The sequence below is a fragment of the Phyllobates terribilis genome, unplaced genomic scaffold (genome assembly GCF_046119375.1).
Source record: "Phyllobates terribilis strain yellow unplaced genomic scaffold, ASM4611937v1 Scaffold_9__5_contigs__length_417890890, whole genome shotgun sequence".
Classification (NCBI taxonomy): Eukaryota; Metazoa; Chordata; class Amphibia; order Anura; family Dendrobatidae; genus Phyllobates; species Phyllobates terribilis.
In genome coordinates this window covers 330,375,558-330,391,060 of record NW_027362769.1, presented here as the reverse complement: position 1 = coordinate 330,391,060, position 15,503 = coordinate 330,375,558, and the positions used below count along the sequence as shown (strand labels likewise).

The 15,503-nt window shown below is 43.4% G+C and overlaps 1 protein-coding gene across 2 annotated transcripts in view; it reads right to left on the bottom strand.

The window, feature by feature from the left end:
- DNAH3 (dynein axonemal heavy chain 3) overlaps positions 1–15,503 on the bottom strand; it is a 487,274-nt gene that overhangs the window by 32,428 nt on the left and 439,343 nt on the right. For both annotated transcript variants that reach the window (XM_073647962.1, XM_073647963.1), the window contains exons 49-51: positions 13,899–14,115; positions 11,096–11,278; positions 2,549–2,747 (exon numbers count right to left, since the gene is read on the bottom strand). In XM_073647962.1, coding sequence (XP_073504063.1) covers positions 2,549–2,747; positions 11,096–11,278; positions 13,899–14,115 — 599 coding nt within the window. The remainder of the gene's footprint in view (positions 1–2,548; positions 2,748–11,095; positions 11,279–13,898; positions 14,116–15,503) is intronic.

Here is a 15,503-nt window from a genome sequence, read left to right as displayed (position 1 = left end):
TGTACACAGCCCCATCCTGCAATATATTCTCTCAGCCCCATGTATTCAGCCCTTCCTTTACAGCATATCTCGAATTTCTGTCTCCTCTAAACACAGCTCATCCTGCAGTATATCCTCTCAGCCCTCTGTATACACCCAGTACTGTAGTATATCTCTCTTTACAGCCCTGTGTTCACAGCCCAATCTTGCAATACATCTCCTTTCTGTCCCTGTATTTACAGCCTAACCTACAGTATATCTCTCCTCTCAGCCTCTTTTACAGCCCCATCCTGCAGTACGTCACTCCTCTTAGTTACCAGCACACCCACACTGCTGCTTCCTGGTTTGAGCTCTCCCAGTGTAATGAAGGAGGCTCCGTCCCTTTTCGTGACATCATCCCTCACAGTAGAGGCTCCATTCTAGACATGGCACAGCTATGCTGGCAGAATGCCAGCTGAGACAGGCTGCACTGTGCAGGATTGACCAGGGTCCCTAAAACTACAGGACAGTTCCAATGCAGCTGATGGGTAAATACAGCCAGGAGGTTCGTCCTCAATGGGGTGTTATGTGCAAAATGGGAAATATTTAAAATAATTATATTGACACAAATGAATAAATATATGTGTACGTCATTATAATGTGATTTGTAGGAATAGCTCATTATTGGGAGTTGCAATACTGGGCATAACTTGAGAATAAGAGTGGTGCTGTTTTGAATGTTTAAATAAATATATATATATATATATATATATATATATATATATATATACATACAGTGCCTACAAGTAGTATTCAACCCCCTGCAGATTTAGCTGGTTGACACATGCGGAATTAACTTGGCATTGTGACATTTGTACTGTAGATCAGCCTGGAAGTGGGAAATGCACTGCAGCAAATTTTTATTTTTTTTATTATTTTTTTATTTTTTAAAAAACGTTAAAAGTTAATTCAGAGTGTCATTTATTATTCAACCCCTCAAACCACAAGAATTCTGTTTGGTCCCCCTAAAGTATTAAGAAGTAGTTCAGACACCAAGAATAATGAGCTTCACATGTGTGGATTAAAGATCTCTTTTGCCAGCCTTTTCTGACTATTTAAGACCCTCCCCAAACTTGTGAACAGCACTCAGACATGGTCAACATGGGAAAGACAAAGGAGCATTCCAAGGCCATCAGAGACAAGATCGTGGAGGGTCACAAGGCTGGCAAGGGGTACAAAACCCTTTCCAAGGAGTTGGGCCTACCTGTCTCCACTGTTGGGAGCATCATCCGTAAGTGGAAGGCTTATGGAACTACTGTTAGCCTTCCACGGCCAGGACAGCCTTTGAGAGTGTCCTCCCGTGCCGAGGCCAGGCTTGTCCGAAGAGTCAAGGCTAACCCAAGGACAACAAGGAAGGAGCTCCGGGAAGATCTCATGGCAGTGGGGACATTGGTTTCAGTCAATACCATAAGTAACGTACTCCACCGCAATGGTCTCCGTTCCAGACGAGCCCGTAAGGTACCTTTACTTTCAAAGCGTCATGTCAAGGCTCGTCTACAGTTTGCTCATGATCACTTGGAGGACTCTGAGACAGACTGGTTCAAGGTTCTATGGTCTGATGAGACCAAGATCGAGATCTTTGGTGCCAACCACACACGTGACGTTTGGAGACTGGATGGCACTGCATACGACCCCAAGAATACCATCCCTACAGTCAAGCATGGTGGTGGAAGCATCATGCTGTGGGGCTGTTTCTCTGCCAAGGGGCCTGGCCATCTGGTCCGCATCCATGGGAAGATGGATAGCACGGCCTACCTGGAGATTTTGGCCAAGAACCTCCGCTCCTCCATCAAGGATCTTAAGATGGGTCGTAATTTCATCTTCCAACAAGACAACGACCCAAAGCACACAGCCAAGAAAACCAAGGCCTGGTTCAATAGGGAAAAAGTCAAGGTGTTGGAGTGGCCTAGTCAGTCTCCTGACCTTAACCCAATTGAAAACTTGTGGAAGGAGCTCAAGAATAAAGTCCACATGAGACACCGAAAGAACCTAGATAACTTGGAGAAGATCTGCATGGAGGAGTGGGCCAAGATAACTCCACAGACCTGTGCCGGCCTGATCAGGTCTTATAAAAGATGATTATTAGCTGTAATTGCAAACAAGGGTTATTCCACAAAATATTAAACATAGGGGTTGTATAATAATTGACCCACACTTTTATGTTTAAAATTTAATAAAATTCAACTGAGCAACATAACTTTTTGGTTTGTAAGATTTATGCTTCTGTTCATAAAACCTACTCTCGTTTGCAGTTTGAAGGCTCTAACTTATTTGCATCTTATCAAACCAGCTAAATCTGCAGGGGGTTGAATACTACTTGTAGGCACTGTATATATATACTTTTTTCCCATCTTTATTCAATTCAAACCTGGTTCGCTGTATTCACAAATCAAATTTATTTATTAACAATAATCTTTACCATTATTTGGTTTCTAGGCATGAAAAATGGGAATCATTGGATTGCCTGCTTGAGTACTTCCTCCAGTTGATGACTACACTTTATGGTGCCGCACGTGCATTGTCCTCTCACCTGTTCCTCCAGGGTCCGGCTTCCTGTCCGGTCTTATGCCTTTCATCACACAGATACTCTCCATAACCAGTTTAACAGGCGCTGGGGGATTCTGCATAGATTTGACCAGAGTGATGTCCGACTGGTTGAGAGTATTAAGAGCTGATATTGCCGCCTCTAGAGCTGGCATGGCTTCTGCTAGATCACCTTCACATTCATCCTGCAAAAATCAATAAAACTAAAATGAAAACACAAAGAAAAGATATTGTGTAAATGTACAAAATATCAGTAAAGGCGTCTCCATGTAAGAGGAAAGGAAGCAGTCAAACTATTATGTGATGTTATTTAAAGAAGACCTGTGTCTATTGCAATAAAAACGATTACTCCTCCTGAAAATGATTGAATAAATTAACACATCCCCCTTGTCAATAGGATGTGCCCTGGATTTGACAGTATCAGACTGAAATATCAGGTAGGCATCATCATTCTTGGCGGGGAGTGATAGAAGGGAATTCCTATGCGTCGCCAGGCTCGGACTGGCCCACAGGAGAACAGGAGAATCCTCTGGTGGGCCATCCCCTCTTATATGAGCAGTACATGGCACAATATACTTGAATCTATGTACAGACAAAGGCAACATCTTTTTATTCAACAATCAACTTAGTTTATTGCTATAGAATTTTGTGAATGAGAGTAAATGTGAGTGCAGGGAGCATACGTTGTGCACACTGGGGGTGGGGAGTTGGGGGGAACTTTTATGATTAAAGGAACTGCGCATGCTTGGCCAGCTGGTCGGTCACTGGGAGAATAGTATGGAATAACGTCAGGGAGCATACTTCAGAAGATGAAAGCTTGTTATTTTTTGAATGGAGCATAATTTTTAATAACTGTAAATTGCAAAACTATTTATTTCCACCTTTTCCGCTTAGTTAAATGTATTCTTTATGGTGGCACAACCCCTTTAAGAGAAGAGTGACCTGTCGATCAGAGGGCTTTGAACAGTGGTGGGTGGGGAAAGATGGAAAGAGGACAGGGAGTTGTTGGTGCAAGGCCAAGCCCCTTGCACTTGCACCTCATTTGCATAAATATTGGCTAAGGGATAACTTTGGAAAGAAAACAAAGATTACTAAATAGAAGATATGAAATGTATTCCTAATTACAATGACTTCACATGTTTGATTTATGGTACAAAAACCTGCTGACCGGCTCCCTTTAAGAAGAGGACCTGAAGCCAGGAGGGGGCTCCCAATATGCTCATCAGAAGAAATGAAGAAAGCCAGTCCCAGTCATCCTGCTGCTAATAATTTCCAGTTCTATCTATTCTCCAACTAGCGCCGGTAACTACAAACACCATTTATAGCAGCAAGAACAGAGGCTTATCATTGATTGCTATGGTAATACGTACCGCAGGAATAAACAGCTATAGAAAACCCATAGGAGCCATGATATAAAAATAAAAATCTACTGGAAACTCAGAATCTTCTGCGTCTTAAGGAATATACTTCTGTATGCAAAGATGACCTAAATATCTCCACATATCCACAGCGCTGACAGCTCACAATAAGGAAGGAAGAAAACTTTTTCCTTACCGCGGCTGCGGCTGCCGACTGACTTCTCCCCTATCATCCTCCACGGAATTAGTCCACCATTAGCCTCAAGGTAAATACGATTAAGCCATTAGCGAGAACATAACCTAAGTTTTAAAACTTCCTCATATTTGCAGTGTTAAAATGTTATCCTGCACATTGACCTCAGAGACCAATGCTGCAGAGGAAGAAGTTGTTTTCTTATACATGTGCCGCCCTAAAGTTTCTTTAAGGATTTGAAACTTATACTTCTTACTTTTGAAAAAGTTAATTCTCAGCCCTATTTTTACTGATCGATTTTATCAAATAAAAATGAAGCAATAATCTTAATTAAAAACGTACCCTTTTGTGTCTACAGCTTCTGTCCAGATCTCTGTGTCTCTATGGTAACAGACTACAAGGAAACTTTGTGTAGTCTGATAAGTTATACACCACAACATTCCCAGCTACTGTGCCCTAAAATAGTGACAGCCATACTTTAGTGCTATTTAAACTAGTGACAGCCATAAGCAACCCCCAAATTAGTACTCACACACTGGTAGCACTCACAGTGCCCCTTTAAAGGGAGCCTGACAGCTGATATATGCTGCCCAATCCACTGGCAGCAAGAATCAGACCGGGGCTGTATCATTTCAGACATATATGTTTGACTCCGAAACACTGCAGAGTTTCAGAGTAAGACATACAGTGGTGGCCAAAAGTATTGGCACCCCTGCAATTCTGTCAGGTAATACTCAGTTTCTTCCTGAAAATAATTGCAATCACAAATTCTTTGGTATTATTATCTTCATTTAATTTGCTTGCAAGGAAAAAACACAAAAGAGAATGAAGCAAAAATCAAATCATTGATCATTTCACACAAAACTCCAAAAATGTGCCAGACAAAAGTATTGGCACCCTCAGCCTAATACTTGGTTGCACAACCTTTAGCCAAAATAACTGCGAACAACCGCTTCCGGTAACCATCAATGAGTTTCTTACAATGCTCTGCTGGAATTGTAGACCATTCTTCTTTGGCAAACTGCTCCAGGTCCCTGATATTTGAAGGGTGCCTTCTCCAAACTGCCATTTTGAGATCTCTCCACAGGTGTTCTATGGGATTCAGGTCTGGACTCATTGCTGGCCACCTTAGAAGTCTCCAGTGCTTTCTCTCACACCATTTTATAGTGCTTTTGGAAGTGTGTTTTGGGTCATTGTCCTGCTGGAAGACCCATGACCTCTGAGGGAGACCCAGCTTTCTCACACTGGGCCCTACATTATGCTGCAAAATTTGTTCATAAAGCCATGCACACGGTCAAGCAGTCCAGTGCCAGAGGCAGCAAAGCAACCCCAAAACATCAGGGAACCTCCGCCATGTTTGACTGTAGGGACCGTGTTCTTTTCTTTGAATGCCTCTTTTTTTTTCCTGTACACTCTATGTTGATGCTTTTTCACAAAAAGCTCTACTTTTGTCTCATCTGACCAGAGAACATTCTTCCAAAACATTTAGACTTTCTCAGGTAAGTTTTGGCAAACTCCAGCCCGGCTTTTTTATGTCTCGGGGTAAGAAGTGGGGTCTTCCTGGGTATCCTACCATACAGTCCCTTTTCATTCAGACGCCGACGGATAGTACGGGTTGACACTGTTGTACCCTTGGACTGCAGGGCAGCTTGAACTTGTTTGGATGTTAGTCGAGGTTCTTTATCCACCATCCGCACAATCTTGCGTTGAAACCTCTCATCAATTTTTCTTTTCCGTCCACATCTAGGGAGGTTAGCCACAGTGCCATGGGCTTTAAACTTCTTGATGACACTGCGCACGGAAGACACAGGAACATTCAGGTCTTTGGAGATGGACTTGTAGCCTTGAGATTGCTCATGCTTCCTCACAATTTGGTTTCTCAAGTCCTCAGACAGTTCTTTGGTCTTCTTTCTTTTCTCCATGCTCAATGTGGTACACACAAGGACACAGGACAGAGGTTGAGTCAACTTTAATCCATGTTAACTGGCTGCAAGTGTGATTTAGTTATTGCCAACACCTGTTAGGTGCCACAGGTAAGTTACAGGTGCTGTTAATTACACGAATTAGAGAAGCATCACATGATTTTTCAAACAGTGCCAATACTTTTGTCCACCCCCTTTTTTAGGTTTGGTGTGGAATTATATCCAATTTGGCTTTAGGACAATTCTTTTTGTGTTTTTTCATTGAAGACAAATTAAATGAAGATAATAATACCAAACAATATGTGATTGCAATCATTTTCAGGAAGAAACTGAGTATTATCTGACAGAATTGCAGGGGTGCCAATACTTTTGGCCACCACTGCAGCTTAAAAGCAGCTGGGGACTGAGTCACACAGGAGACAAGTCGAAAAGGCGGGTCCCCGGTGGCTTCTCCCGGCCCGCTACTCTTAAGTGACAGGTCTCTCCCTGCGTGTATGTGCAGGGAGAGACCTGTTAGTTACTGGGAGTGGAAGGGGAGTAGCCCACTGCCAGTCAACTAGTCCACGTGTGGCTCGGTCCCTGGCTGCTTTTAAGCTATGTCTTACTTTGAAACTCTGCAGTGTTTCAGAGTCAAATCATATAGCCAGTGCCTGATGCGTGCTGCCGAGTGAATCCACTATCAGGTTCCCTTTAAACCAGGGATGTCAAACTCAAAATACACAGAGGGCCAAAATTAAAAGCTTGGACAAAGTCAAGGGCCAACCTCCATACAGTATAATGGGCCCCATATAGTCCTCCATACAGTATAATGGGCCCCACATAGTCCTCCATACAGTATAATGGGCCCACAGAATCCTCCATACAGAATAATGGGCCCCACATAATCCTCCATACAGAATAATGACCCCACATAGTCCTGCATACAGAATAATGGGCCCGACTGGCATCGCGGGCCAAATATACTCACCCTGCGGGCCAGATTTTGTCCGCGTGCCAGAGTTTGATATGTGTGCTTTAAAAGGTAAGCTACACTGCCCTCCAAACTAGTGATAGTCACAGTTTCCTCCAAACTAATGATAGATTCAGTATTCTCATACTAGTACCCTTATACTACCCTCATACTATCCCATTAAATTGTTAGCCACAGTACCCTTTTTAGGGCTCGCTCCCACTTGTCATTTAATCGGACTAATGCAATCCGCTAAAAAATCGGATTGCATTTGTACCAATTTAATCCTATGCTTATGTTCTCAATGACTATCTTATATAAGTCTATGGGTGTGTGTGAAACATCGCACTGCACTTGGATATCACCCGAGTGCAGTGCGATCCCTGCCTGTCTCCTTTCTCCATCCCCTCCACAGCTGTGCTGTTATCCTCTCATGCGAGATGTTGGGAGCACAGAGTACTGACACTCGGATCATGAGTGTCATTAGGATATTGCATCCGGTGCTCTCACATCGGATGTGATACGTTAGTGTGTCGCCGGCCTCAAAGTGACATCCAAAGTGGCTCTTCTCTTCCCTGGGGCAGTCATTGGTGGTTGGTGGTTGCCTGATGGCAACGTGGACTGGCATTTCTCCTTTGGGGTGTATTGCCCGAGCATGCCCAGACACTATGAATGCAGCAGGGCTCAAACATCAGCCCAAGCTGCCATTGCTGAACAACCAATGCACCTCCCTTTTCTGCGTACGTCTTCCAGAGCCGGCCTGTATGACATACGTTGTGCTGAATTCCTGAGAACTTACAAAATCTGACAAAAGTGCATGCATCTCCTTTTATGTATAATTCACACAACCTTTAGCAATACGGTACAGTCCATGAAATAATGATTAGCGGAGCCGCCGCCTGGGCTTCTCCAGCTGATGGCGGTGACACTGACTGTCAGAGTCTTTTTATACGGAGAATAACGCAGTAGCTGTCATAATCTGGTATATAGAAAGAGTGCAGCTCTCGCTTTTTAGATGTAGCCCATGAAGGCTGTCGGAGGTGTGAAAATGATCATTATTAAAAGATCACCGCTGATGAAATACAAAGACAGGTCACCGCTGAGATCAACGCTGGCCTTTCAAATAAATTGCAGCCGCGAGCGGGTCTGTAGTTACGTAGGAAGGACGTTCTGCTTCCGCCTCTTAGAGATGTGAGCTGTTCACACTGTCACCCAGCCTCGACATGTATCACTTATCACTAAAAGGAATGTATCTGAAGACTTATATATTCCTTTCATTATTTGATGTGACACTTTAGTAAGTAGCCGTGTCCTCCAATGCTCACACATTACAGGGGATGTACACTTTTTTGAAGCAATAATCTCCATTAATAATGTAACCGTTTTAGGTCTCATTCCTCTGTCCTCCTTCTTTCCTTGTTCTTTCTTTAGCTTTATATGGTTTATCCATATCTATTCCTTTTTTTTGTATGGGCCTAAAAACTAGCAGACAGGTAGGTGCTACCTACCTGCCTGTTGTGCCTGACGCCGATCTCTGCTGGCACAGCGCGGTCTGTGATCGCTCCTGTCGGCGATTCAGTGGCTTACGCTGACCTCATGCTTATTGACAGCTGGCTCCCCACAGTCTAACCGCGGGAAGCCAGCTGACTGCTTGCTTCCCGCGGTTAGACAGCAGGGAGCAGGCTGTCAATCAGCATGAGGTTAGCAATCACGTCTAGTTAACAGAGTAGAGCGGAAAAGAAGCTGCTGCTCTGTCAGCATGATGTCTACAGAGCAGCCTGGAAGAGGAAGAGCTTCTCTGTTGATATTGAGCAGCTGAGTTGCCATCAGGAATGGACAATGACCGCTCAGACCTGTCCCTGGGTAGAACATGCAAGTAGTTAACAACTACCTGCCTGCTTTTTTTTTCTGCCTATTCTACCCAGTGCCAGCTCAGGACGGTTATTGACCAATTCAGCTGTTCAATGTCTGATTGACAGCCAGCTCCTCGCGGTTAGGCAGCAGGGAGTCAGCTGTCAATCAACATGATGTTGGCAGTCAAGCCACATCAAAAGAGCAGAGCGGAAAAGAAGCTGCTGTTCTGTCGATGTGACATCAGCGGAAGCCGCTGAATTGCTAGCGGGAGCAGTCTGTGATCACTCTGTGCCGGCAGAGATGGATGCCGGGCACAACAGGCAAGTGGGTAGCACCTACATGCCTGCTAGTTTCTAGACCCATAAAAAAAAAGCAAAAAAAACAAAATACTAGATGAACTCTTTAACCCTGTTTTTTACGTTTTTGTTTTTTGCTCCCCTTGTTCTCAGAGCCATAACTTTTTTATTTTTCGGTCAATTCGGTCAATATCGTGTACTGGAAAACGGGAAAAAAATTCCAAGTGCAGTGAAATTGCAAAAAAAAAGTGCAATTCCACCGTTGTTTTTTTTTTTTACAACATTCACTGAATGATAAAACTGATCTGCCATTATTATTCTCCAGGTAGTTACGAGTTCGTAGACACCAAACATGTATAGGTTCTTTTTTATTTATGTGGTGAAAAAAAAATCCAAAGATTGCTACAAAAAAAAATGGCGCCATTATCCAAGACCCGTAGCGTCTCCATTTTTCATTATCTAGAGCCGGGTGAGGGTTTATTTTTTGTGCACCGGGCTGACGTTTTTATTGATATCATTTTGCGGTAGATCTGATGTTTTGATCGCCCATTATTGCATTTTATTGCAATGTTGCGGCAGCCAAAAAAACTTAATTCTGGAGTTTAGAATTTTTTTCTCCTTTACGCTGTTTACCGATCAGATTAATTCTTTTTTTATATTGATAGACCGGGCGCTTCTGAACGTGGTGATACCAAATATGTGTATGTGGGATTTTATTTTTATTGTTTTATTTTGAATGGGGCAAAAGGGGGGTGACTTCAACTTTTATATATTTTTAAAAACTTTTTTTTTTTTTTTACTTTTCGCTTGCTTCAATAGTCTCCATGGGAGACTAGAAGCAGCACTTGCCTGATCAGCTCTGCTACATACCGGCCATGAGCAGATTGCCTGTATGTAGCAGATTTGCTTACTTGCTATGAGCGCCGACCACTGGGCGGCGCTCATAGCAATCTGGCCATGACAACCACAGGGGTCTCCTGCAGACCCCGGGTTGTTGTGCCAACCCATCGGTGACCCATGATCATGTGAAGAGGTCAACGATGGGTGGGGTAAGTGAAGGGCTTCCGGCGTAGCGCTGTTAAATGCCGCTGTCAGATTGACAACGTCATTTCACTAGTTAACAGAGGCTGGTGGATCGCGATTCCACCTGCGTCTGTTGCGGGTACATGTCAGCTGTATAAATCAGCTGACATGCGCCTGGTTCAGTGCGGGCTCAGCACTGGAGCCCGCGCTGAACAGGGGGTTATGACGTGGTGCATACTATTATGTACCACGTCGTAAAGGGGTTAAAGAAGCCCCCCTCCTCCTCCCATCAACGTCTTTCATCCTCTTAATACATTGCCATCATCATATTATACAGCACTGTGTACTTACAATTGCTCATTTTGCCGTTCTACCCCGTTAATTGTTTTGTTTTCCATTATGTCTATGAAATCACGTGATTAAAAACTAACTAGCTCACTCATATAAAGCTAAAAAAATAAACTTTACTGTTTGGTATCACAGTAGGGCGTCATTCACACGTCCGATTTTTTCACGTATGAGAAAGCTGGACCAATTATTCTGATCAGGGTTTGATCACAGTGCGGTACAAGTGTCGTCCAATTTTTTCATATGTGGAGAAATTAAAAAAAAATTCTTCACCTTCTCCATTCTGAAATGTCCGTGAAAATTGGACCACACTTATTGTAGATGTCATCCAAGCTTTTTTCACGGACCCATTGATATGCGTTGGCAATTTTTAGATATACACTGTAGATTTTAAGCAAATGCAAAATCAGAAAAAGGAAAATAAAGGACGATAGAAGAAATGGGAATGTAAATTGGATAGGTGAGACCCTCAGAGGTGATCTTGACAGTCTACATCTTGCAGGTGGCAACAGATGGAGTTTGTGATGCAGAATGGACCTGTAGCCATTAATGGGGAGTTCCAGGAAGTCTTGACAAAAACTCGGGGTTACCTTAATGGCCTGAGAAGCGGCAGCCGCCTCGTTGGCCACCCTTTCATCCGCTGACACTAGTTCTCTCTTAGCGTCAACTTCCACCGTCTCCTCTTCTATTTTAATCATCATCTTCTCCGTTTCGGCTGAAGTTTTAATCAATTCCGGTTGAAGCGCGGTCAGCTCTTTCTGCATAACTGAGACCTAATGCAAAGGACATGAAAAGGGGCAATAATTAGCAATTGTTTGACTCAACAGACTCCGTCACAATGGGAATCATTAAATCTTATTAAACTTCCGATAAGGACACAACATAACAAAGAGGCGCAGACACAGCCACCTCTCACTTATTCTTCACACCGACATTTACACATGAAAAGGGCTTTCTTTTTACATCCAATTTTAGAAGATTAAGAGTTTAACAAGAGCGTAAAACAAAGATACCGGGGAATAATAAACACGTCAAGCAATCTAGGTCACTTTACAGAGAATTAATAAATGGGCCGAGGAAAGCAAAAGATTAGTTTTGTCACATTGTACCCAAACTTTCCACACAAACAAACCCGTGAAATTCCGGCTTCCATTTTAGATCTTACAACCACATCACTTCATATCTGGGTGACCCCATAAATGTACTAAAATGGTCACAAGAAGTTCTTTCTATGATCCCCCAGCAAGTATTGAATGGGTTTTCCGGCTTCAAAAAAACAAATTGTACTTTACTCATCCTCCCCAGGTCCAGCACTGAGTCTCCTATGCTGCTCCCAGGTCTGACAACGCTGCAACCAATCAGTGAGCTCAGCAGCTCGGACTGGCCCATGCTGCCTACTAAGATCAGTTATTGGCGACAGCGCTGTCAACGCTGCAGACAATAGTAGACACTGAAAGCAGCGGCAAAGACTCAGTGCTGGACCCATGAAGGGTGAGTAAAGCACACAAACTGCAACTGAAAACCCCTATAAGCCACATATATGACATCATGACATGTTACACATCACATCATGTGCATTTTTAATTAAAAAAAGCAGACTGTACATTATGTGCTATCTGTGCTCTAATGCTGAGGCCTAAGAGAGAGGCATGGAGAGATATTAGATATCAAATGAAGAGATGGCTAATATCATGTAATCTATTAGGCTGTGTGTCCACTATGCGTTGTTTAAGCGTTTCCACAGCGGCAATTCCGCTGCAGAAACGCTTAGAAAACGCTTGGTAGAAGACCTGCCATGTTCCCCAATGATAATCCGCATGTGCTGTGCACATGCTGCGAAAATTTCCGCTGCGGATTATCATTGCGGAAAAAAACGCAGCACTACCAATTATTTTGCGGAAGCGCGGAGTTTTTGCCCCTATTGACTTGCATTGAAACGCATTGAATCCGCATCACTGCATCTGTACATGCGGATTCCATGCGTTTCAATGTGCGGATGGTACCCGGGTCTGGAGGAGAGGAGACTCTCCTCCGGACCCGGGTACCATAGTACCTGTAAAAAAAAGAATAAAATAAAAAATATACATTATACTTACCTTCTGATGGCCCCCGGTGTCCTTTGCGATGCGTCCTGGCTCGCCGGCAGCTCGTGATGGTCTTAAGGACCTGCCATGACATCATTTAGTCATGTGACGGGTCACGCGACCGCTGATGTCGGCAGGTCCTTTCAGTGTACCGTGAGCTGCCGGCAGCCAGGACGCATCGGATAAAGACACCGGGGGCCATCAGAGGGTAAGTATATATTTATTTTTTATTTTTTACCATTCTTTGGGTCACACTATATAAATCCATGCCGGTTGCATGGCTTTATATAGTGTGAGCAAGTTGTCAAGCACTTTCCAAGTGATGCTAAAATCGCTTGGAAAGCGCTTGACAACCCGCATGCGGAAATGCATGTGAAGAACACTTCACATCAGCATGTCCCTGGCAGGAAAAACGCATGTACAATCCGCATGTACAATCCACATGTACAATCCACATGTACAATCCGCATGTACAATCCGCATGTACAATCCGCATGTACAATCCGCATGTACAATCCACATGTACAATCCGCATGTACAATCCACATGTACAATCCACATGTACAATCCGCATGTACAATCCGCATGTACAATCCGCATGTACAATCCACATGTACAATCCACATGTACAATCCGCATGTACAATCCACATGTACAATCCGCATGCGTTTTTTCTGCCAGGGAGATGCAGAAACGCTCAGGAAAAAATCCGGAGCATTTCTGCATCGTGGGCACATAGCCTTAAAGGGAATCTGTCAGCAGGTTTTTGCTATATAATCTGATGAGGTAGGAGCTGAGACGCTGATTTCAAGGATTTCAAGGATAAGTGTTTTATCATGAGGAGATTATTACCCGGACTAGCTGCTCATGTGCTTCCTGGTCCAACCACACCCCAAGCACTGATTAGCAGTTTACTGTCAGTAGACTATTTATCTACAATTCATCAGATATATAATTACGACACGACACTACAGCCTCCAACAGCCCTGGATAAAATAATAAATAAATATATATATATATATATATATATATATATATATATATATAATATGTAGGGCTGAGGAAATTAGAAAAAAATAGTTGTTTTCATTCACATTCCTCAAGGAACTAGAGGCAACAACACAAAGCCGGGGCATATTTCCCTTACGATACAAATTAGTAGTGAAGTCATTCAGTTTATGAGGCCAAGTAGACTCTCGGAGCATAACATTTCCAACAATAAAACGAGATCTCCAAGGACTTCAGATCAGATAATGGTAACGGAATGTGTAATTATTCATAAATGACCTTCTCCTGATTTTGAACTTACTTGAGAGGCTGCAAAATCTAGTTTCTCCAATCCAACAAGGTAGCGGTTCCTCATAGTATCAACCTCGTGTCTTTTGCTGTTCAGCAGTGTCTTGAATGTGAGGATGAGCTCCAAGTATGAGGTTGGCGTGACGTAGTTGTGTCTCCGGAGTGTGCTATAGTAGCTGTCAGACAATTCTTTTACACTTTCTTGGAAAAGCTTGCACATGGAAACGACCCTAAGACATTGTAGAGACAGACATACATTTGTTATTCACTATTGTAATAAATTAGGTTTGTTTAAAGACAAACTCCCTATTTCATTCTGTACATTATAAAACAGATACCTTTCTATTATCTGGAAGCCACCACCATCCCTAAACTATTGTCTGTGTTCTCTCTTCCATGTTACAAAGTATCACCAGCCTTTCACTATTTCCATTATTCTCACATCCTTAGCCCTACACTATTGGGTAAATATTGCTTCAGACAACAATATTTGTCAGTCATGTAATATGGGGTGGCATTGGTGGTTTAGGGAGACAAAACCAGCTGTTCCAGGGGTGATGTAAGGGGAAACACCTGTCAGAGGTGCTTCTTCGCAGCTAGAGACCAAAATATCTTTTGGTGTCAAACCACTGACTGGTAGCATGAAAGGAACCACCAATCACTGGTACTCCTGGTGGTGTCCACCAATCACTGGTGCTCCTGGTGGTGTCCACCCATCACTGGTGCTCTTGGTGGTGTTCAAATAATCTTCATGACATCAGAGGAGCACATGAAACATTCCCTCCTCCTCCTTAGGGTCAGATCAGATTGGGGAGCATGGTAGGATCGGTGCTTGGAAGACCCCATTGCTTAGTTGTGTTTTTCGCTGCATCTCCAGGGGAAAGGACCTTTTGACTCAGCGATGATAGAGGTGCAGCCAGAGGGACTCTTTGGACAGACTTGGTGCAAGCCATTCTGCTTAGGAGGTCCCTGAGGCACCCTAGTAACTTATTTTTTAATGCAGCTTTCTTCACAGACTGACCAGCACTTCTGTCCATAAAATGGGTGCTGATAGAGAAGCATATGACCAAATCCATCAATCGGCCTTCATCGATTTAAAAACACCTTACACCTGAAAGCTGCATTTCTGTTGGAGGAGACTGATGGACTGGCCTGGTCATGTTCTCCTCCAACAGCAGCCATTTTATGGACAGAAACGCTGGTCAGTTTGTGAAGAAAGCTGTTGGAGGCGGCTCATGGATTGGTCTGGTCATGTTCTCCTCCAACAGCCGCCATTTTATGGACAGAAATGCTGGTCAGTTTGTGAAGAAAGTTACATTAACCAAAGAAAGTGGTCAACCTCTTTAGACCCACAGGGATCTGGACTTCCAACTGGGTCCCCTGGTTTGCATGCATGGAACAGCTGCCGGCCGAAGGAGTGAGCTTGAGGTAGATAAACTAAATAGTCCAATAACTGGAGTATCAAAAATAGGGACAAAATTAGGAGACATAGTAAAGTCAAGGGAATAGTCAGGGTCAAGTACCAGGAGCTCAGTCAGAGCCGACTAAAAAAAAAAACAAGGTCAAAATCAAGAGGAGTCAAATATGAGATAAAGTTTCGAAGCTGAGCCAGTTTGTG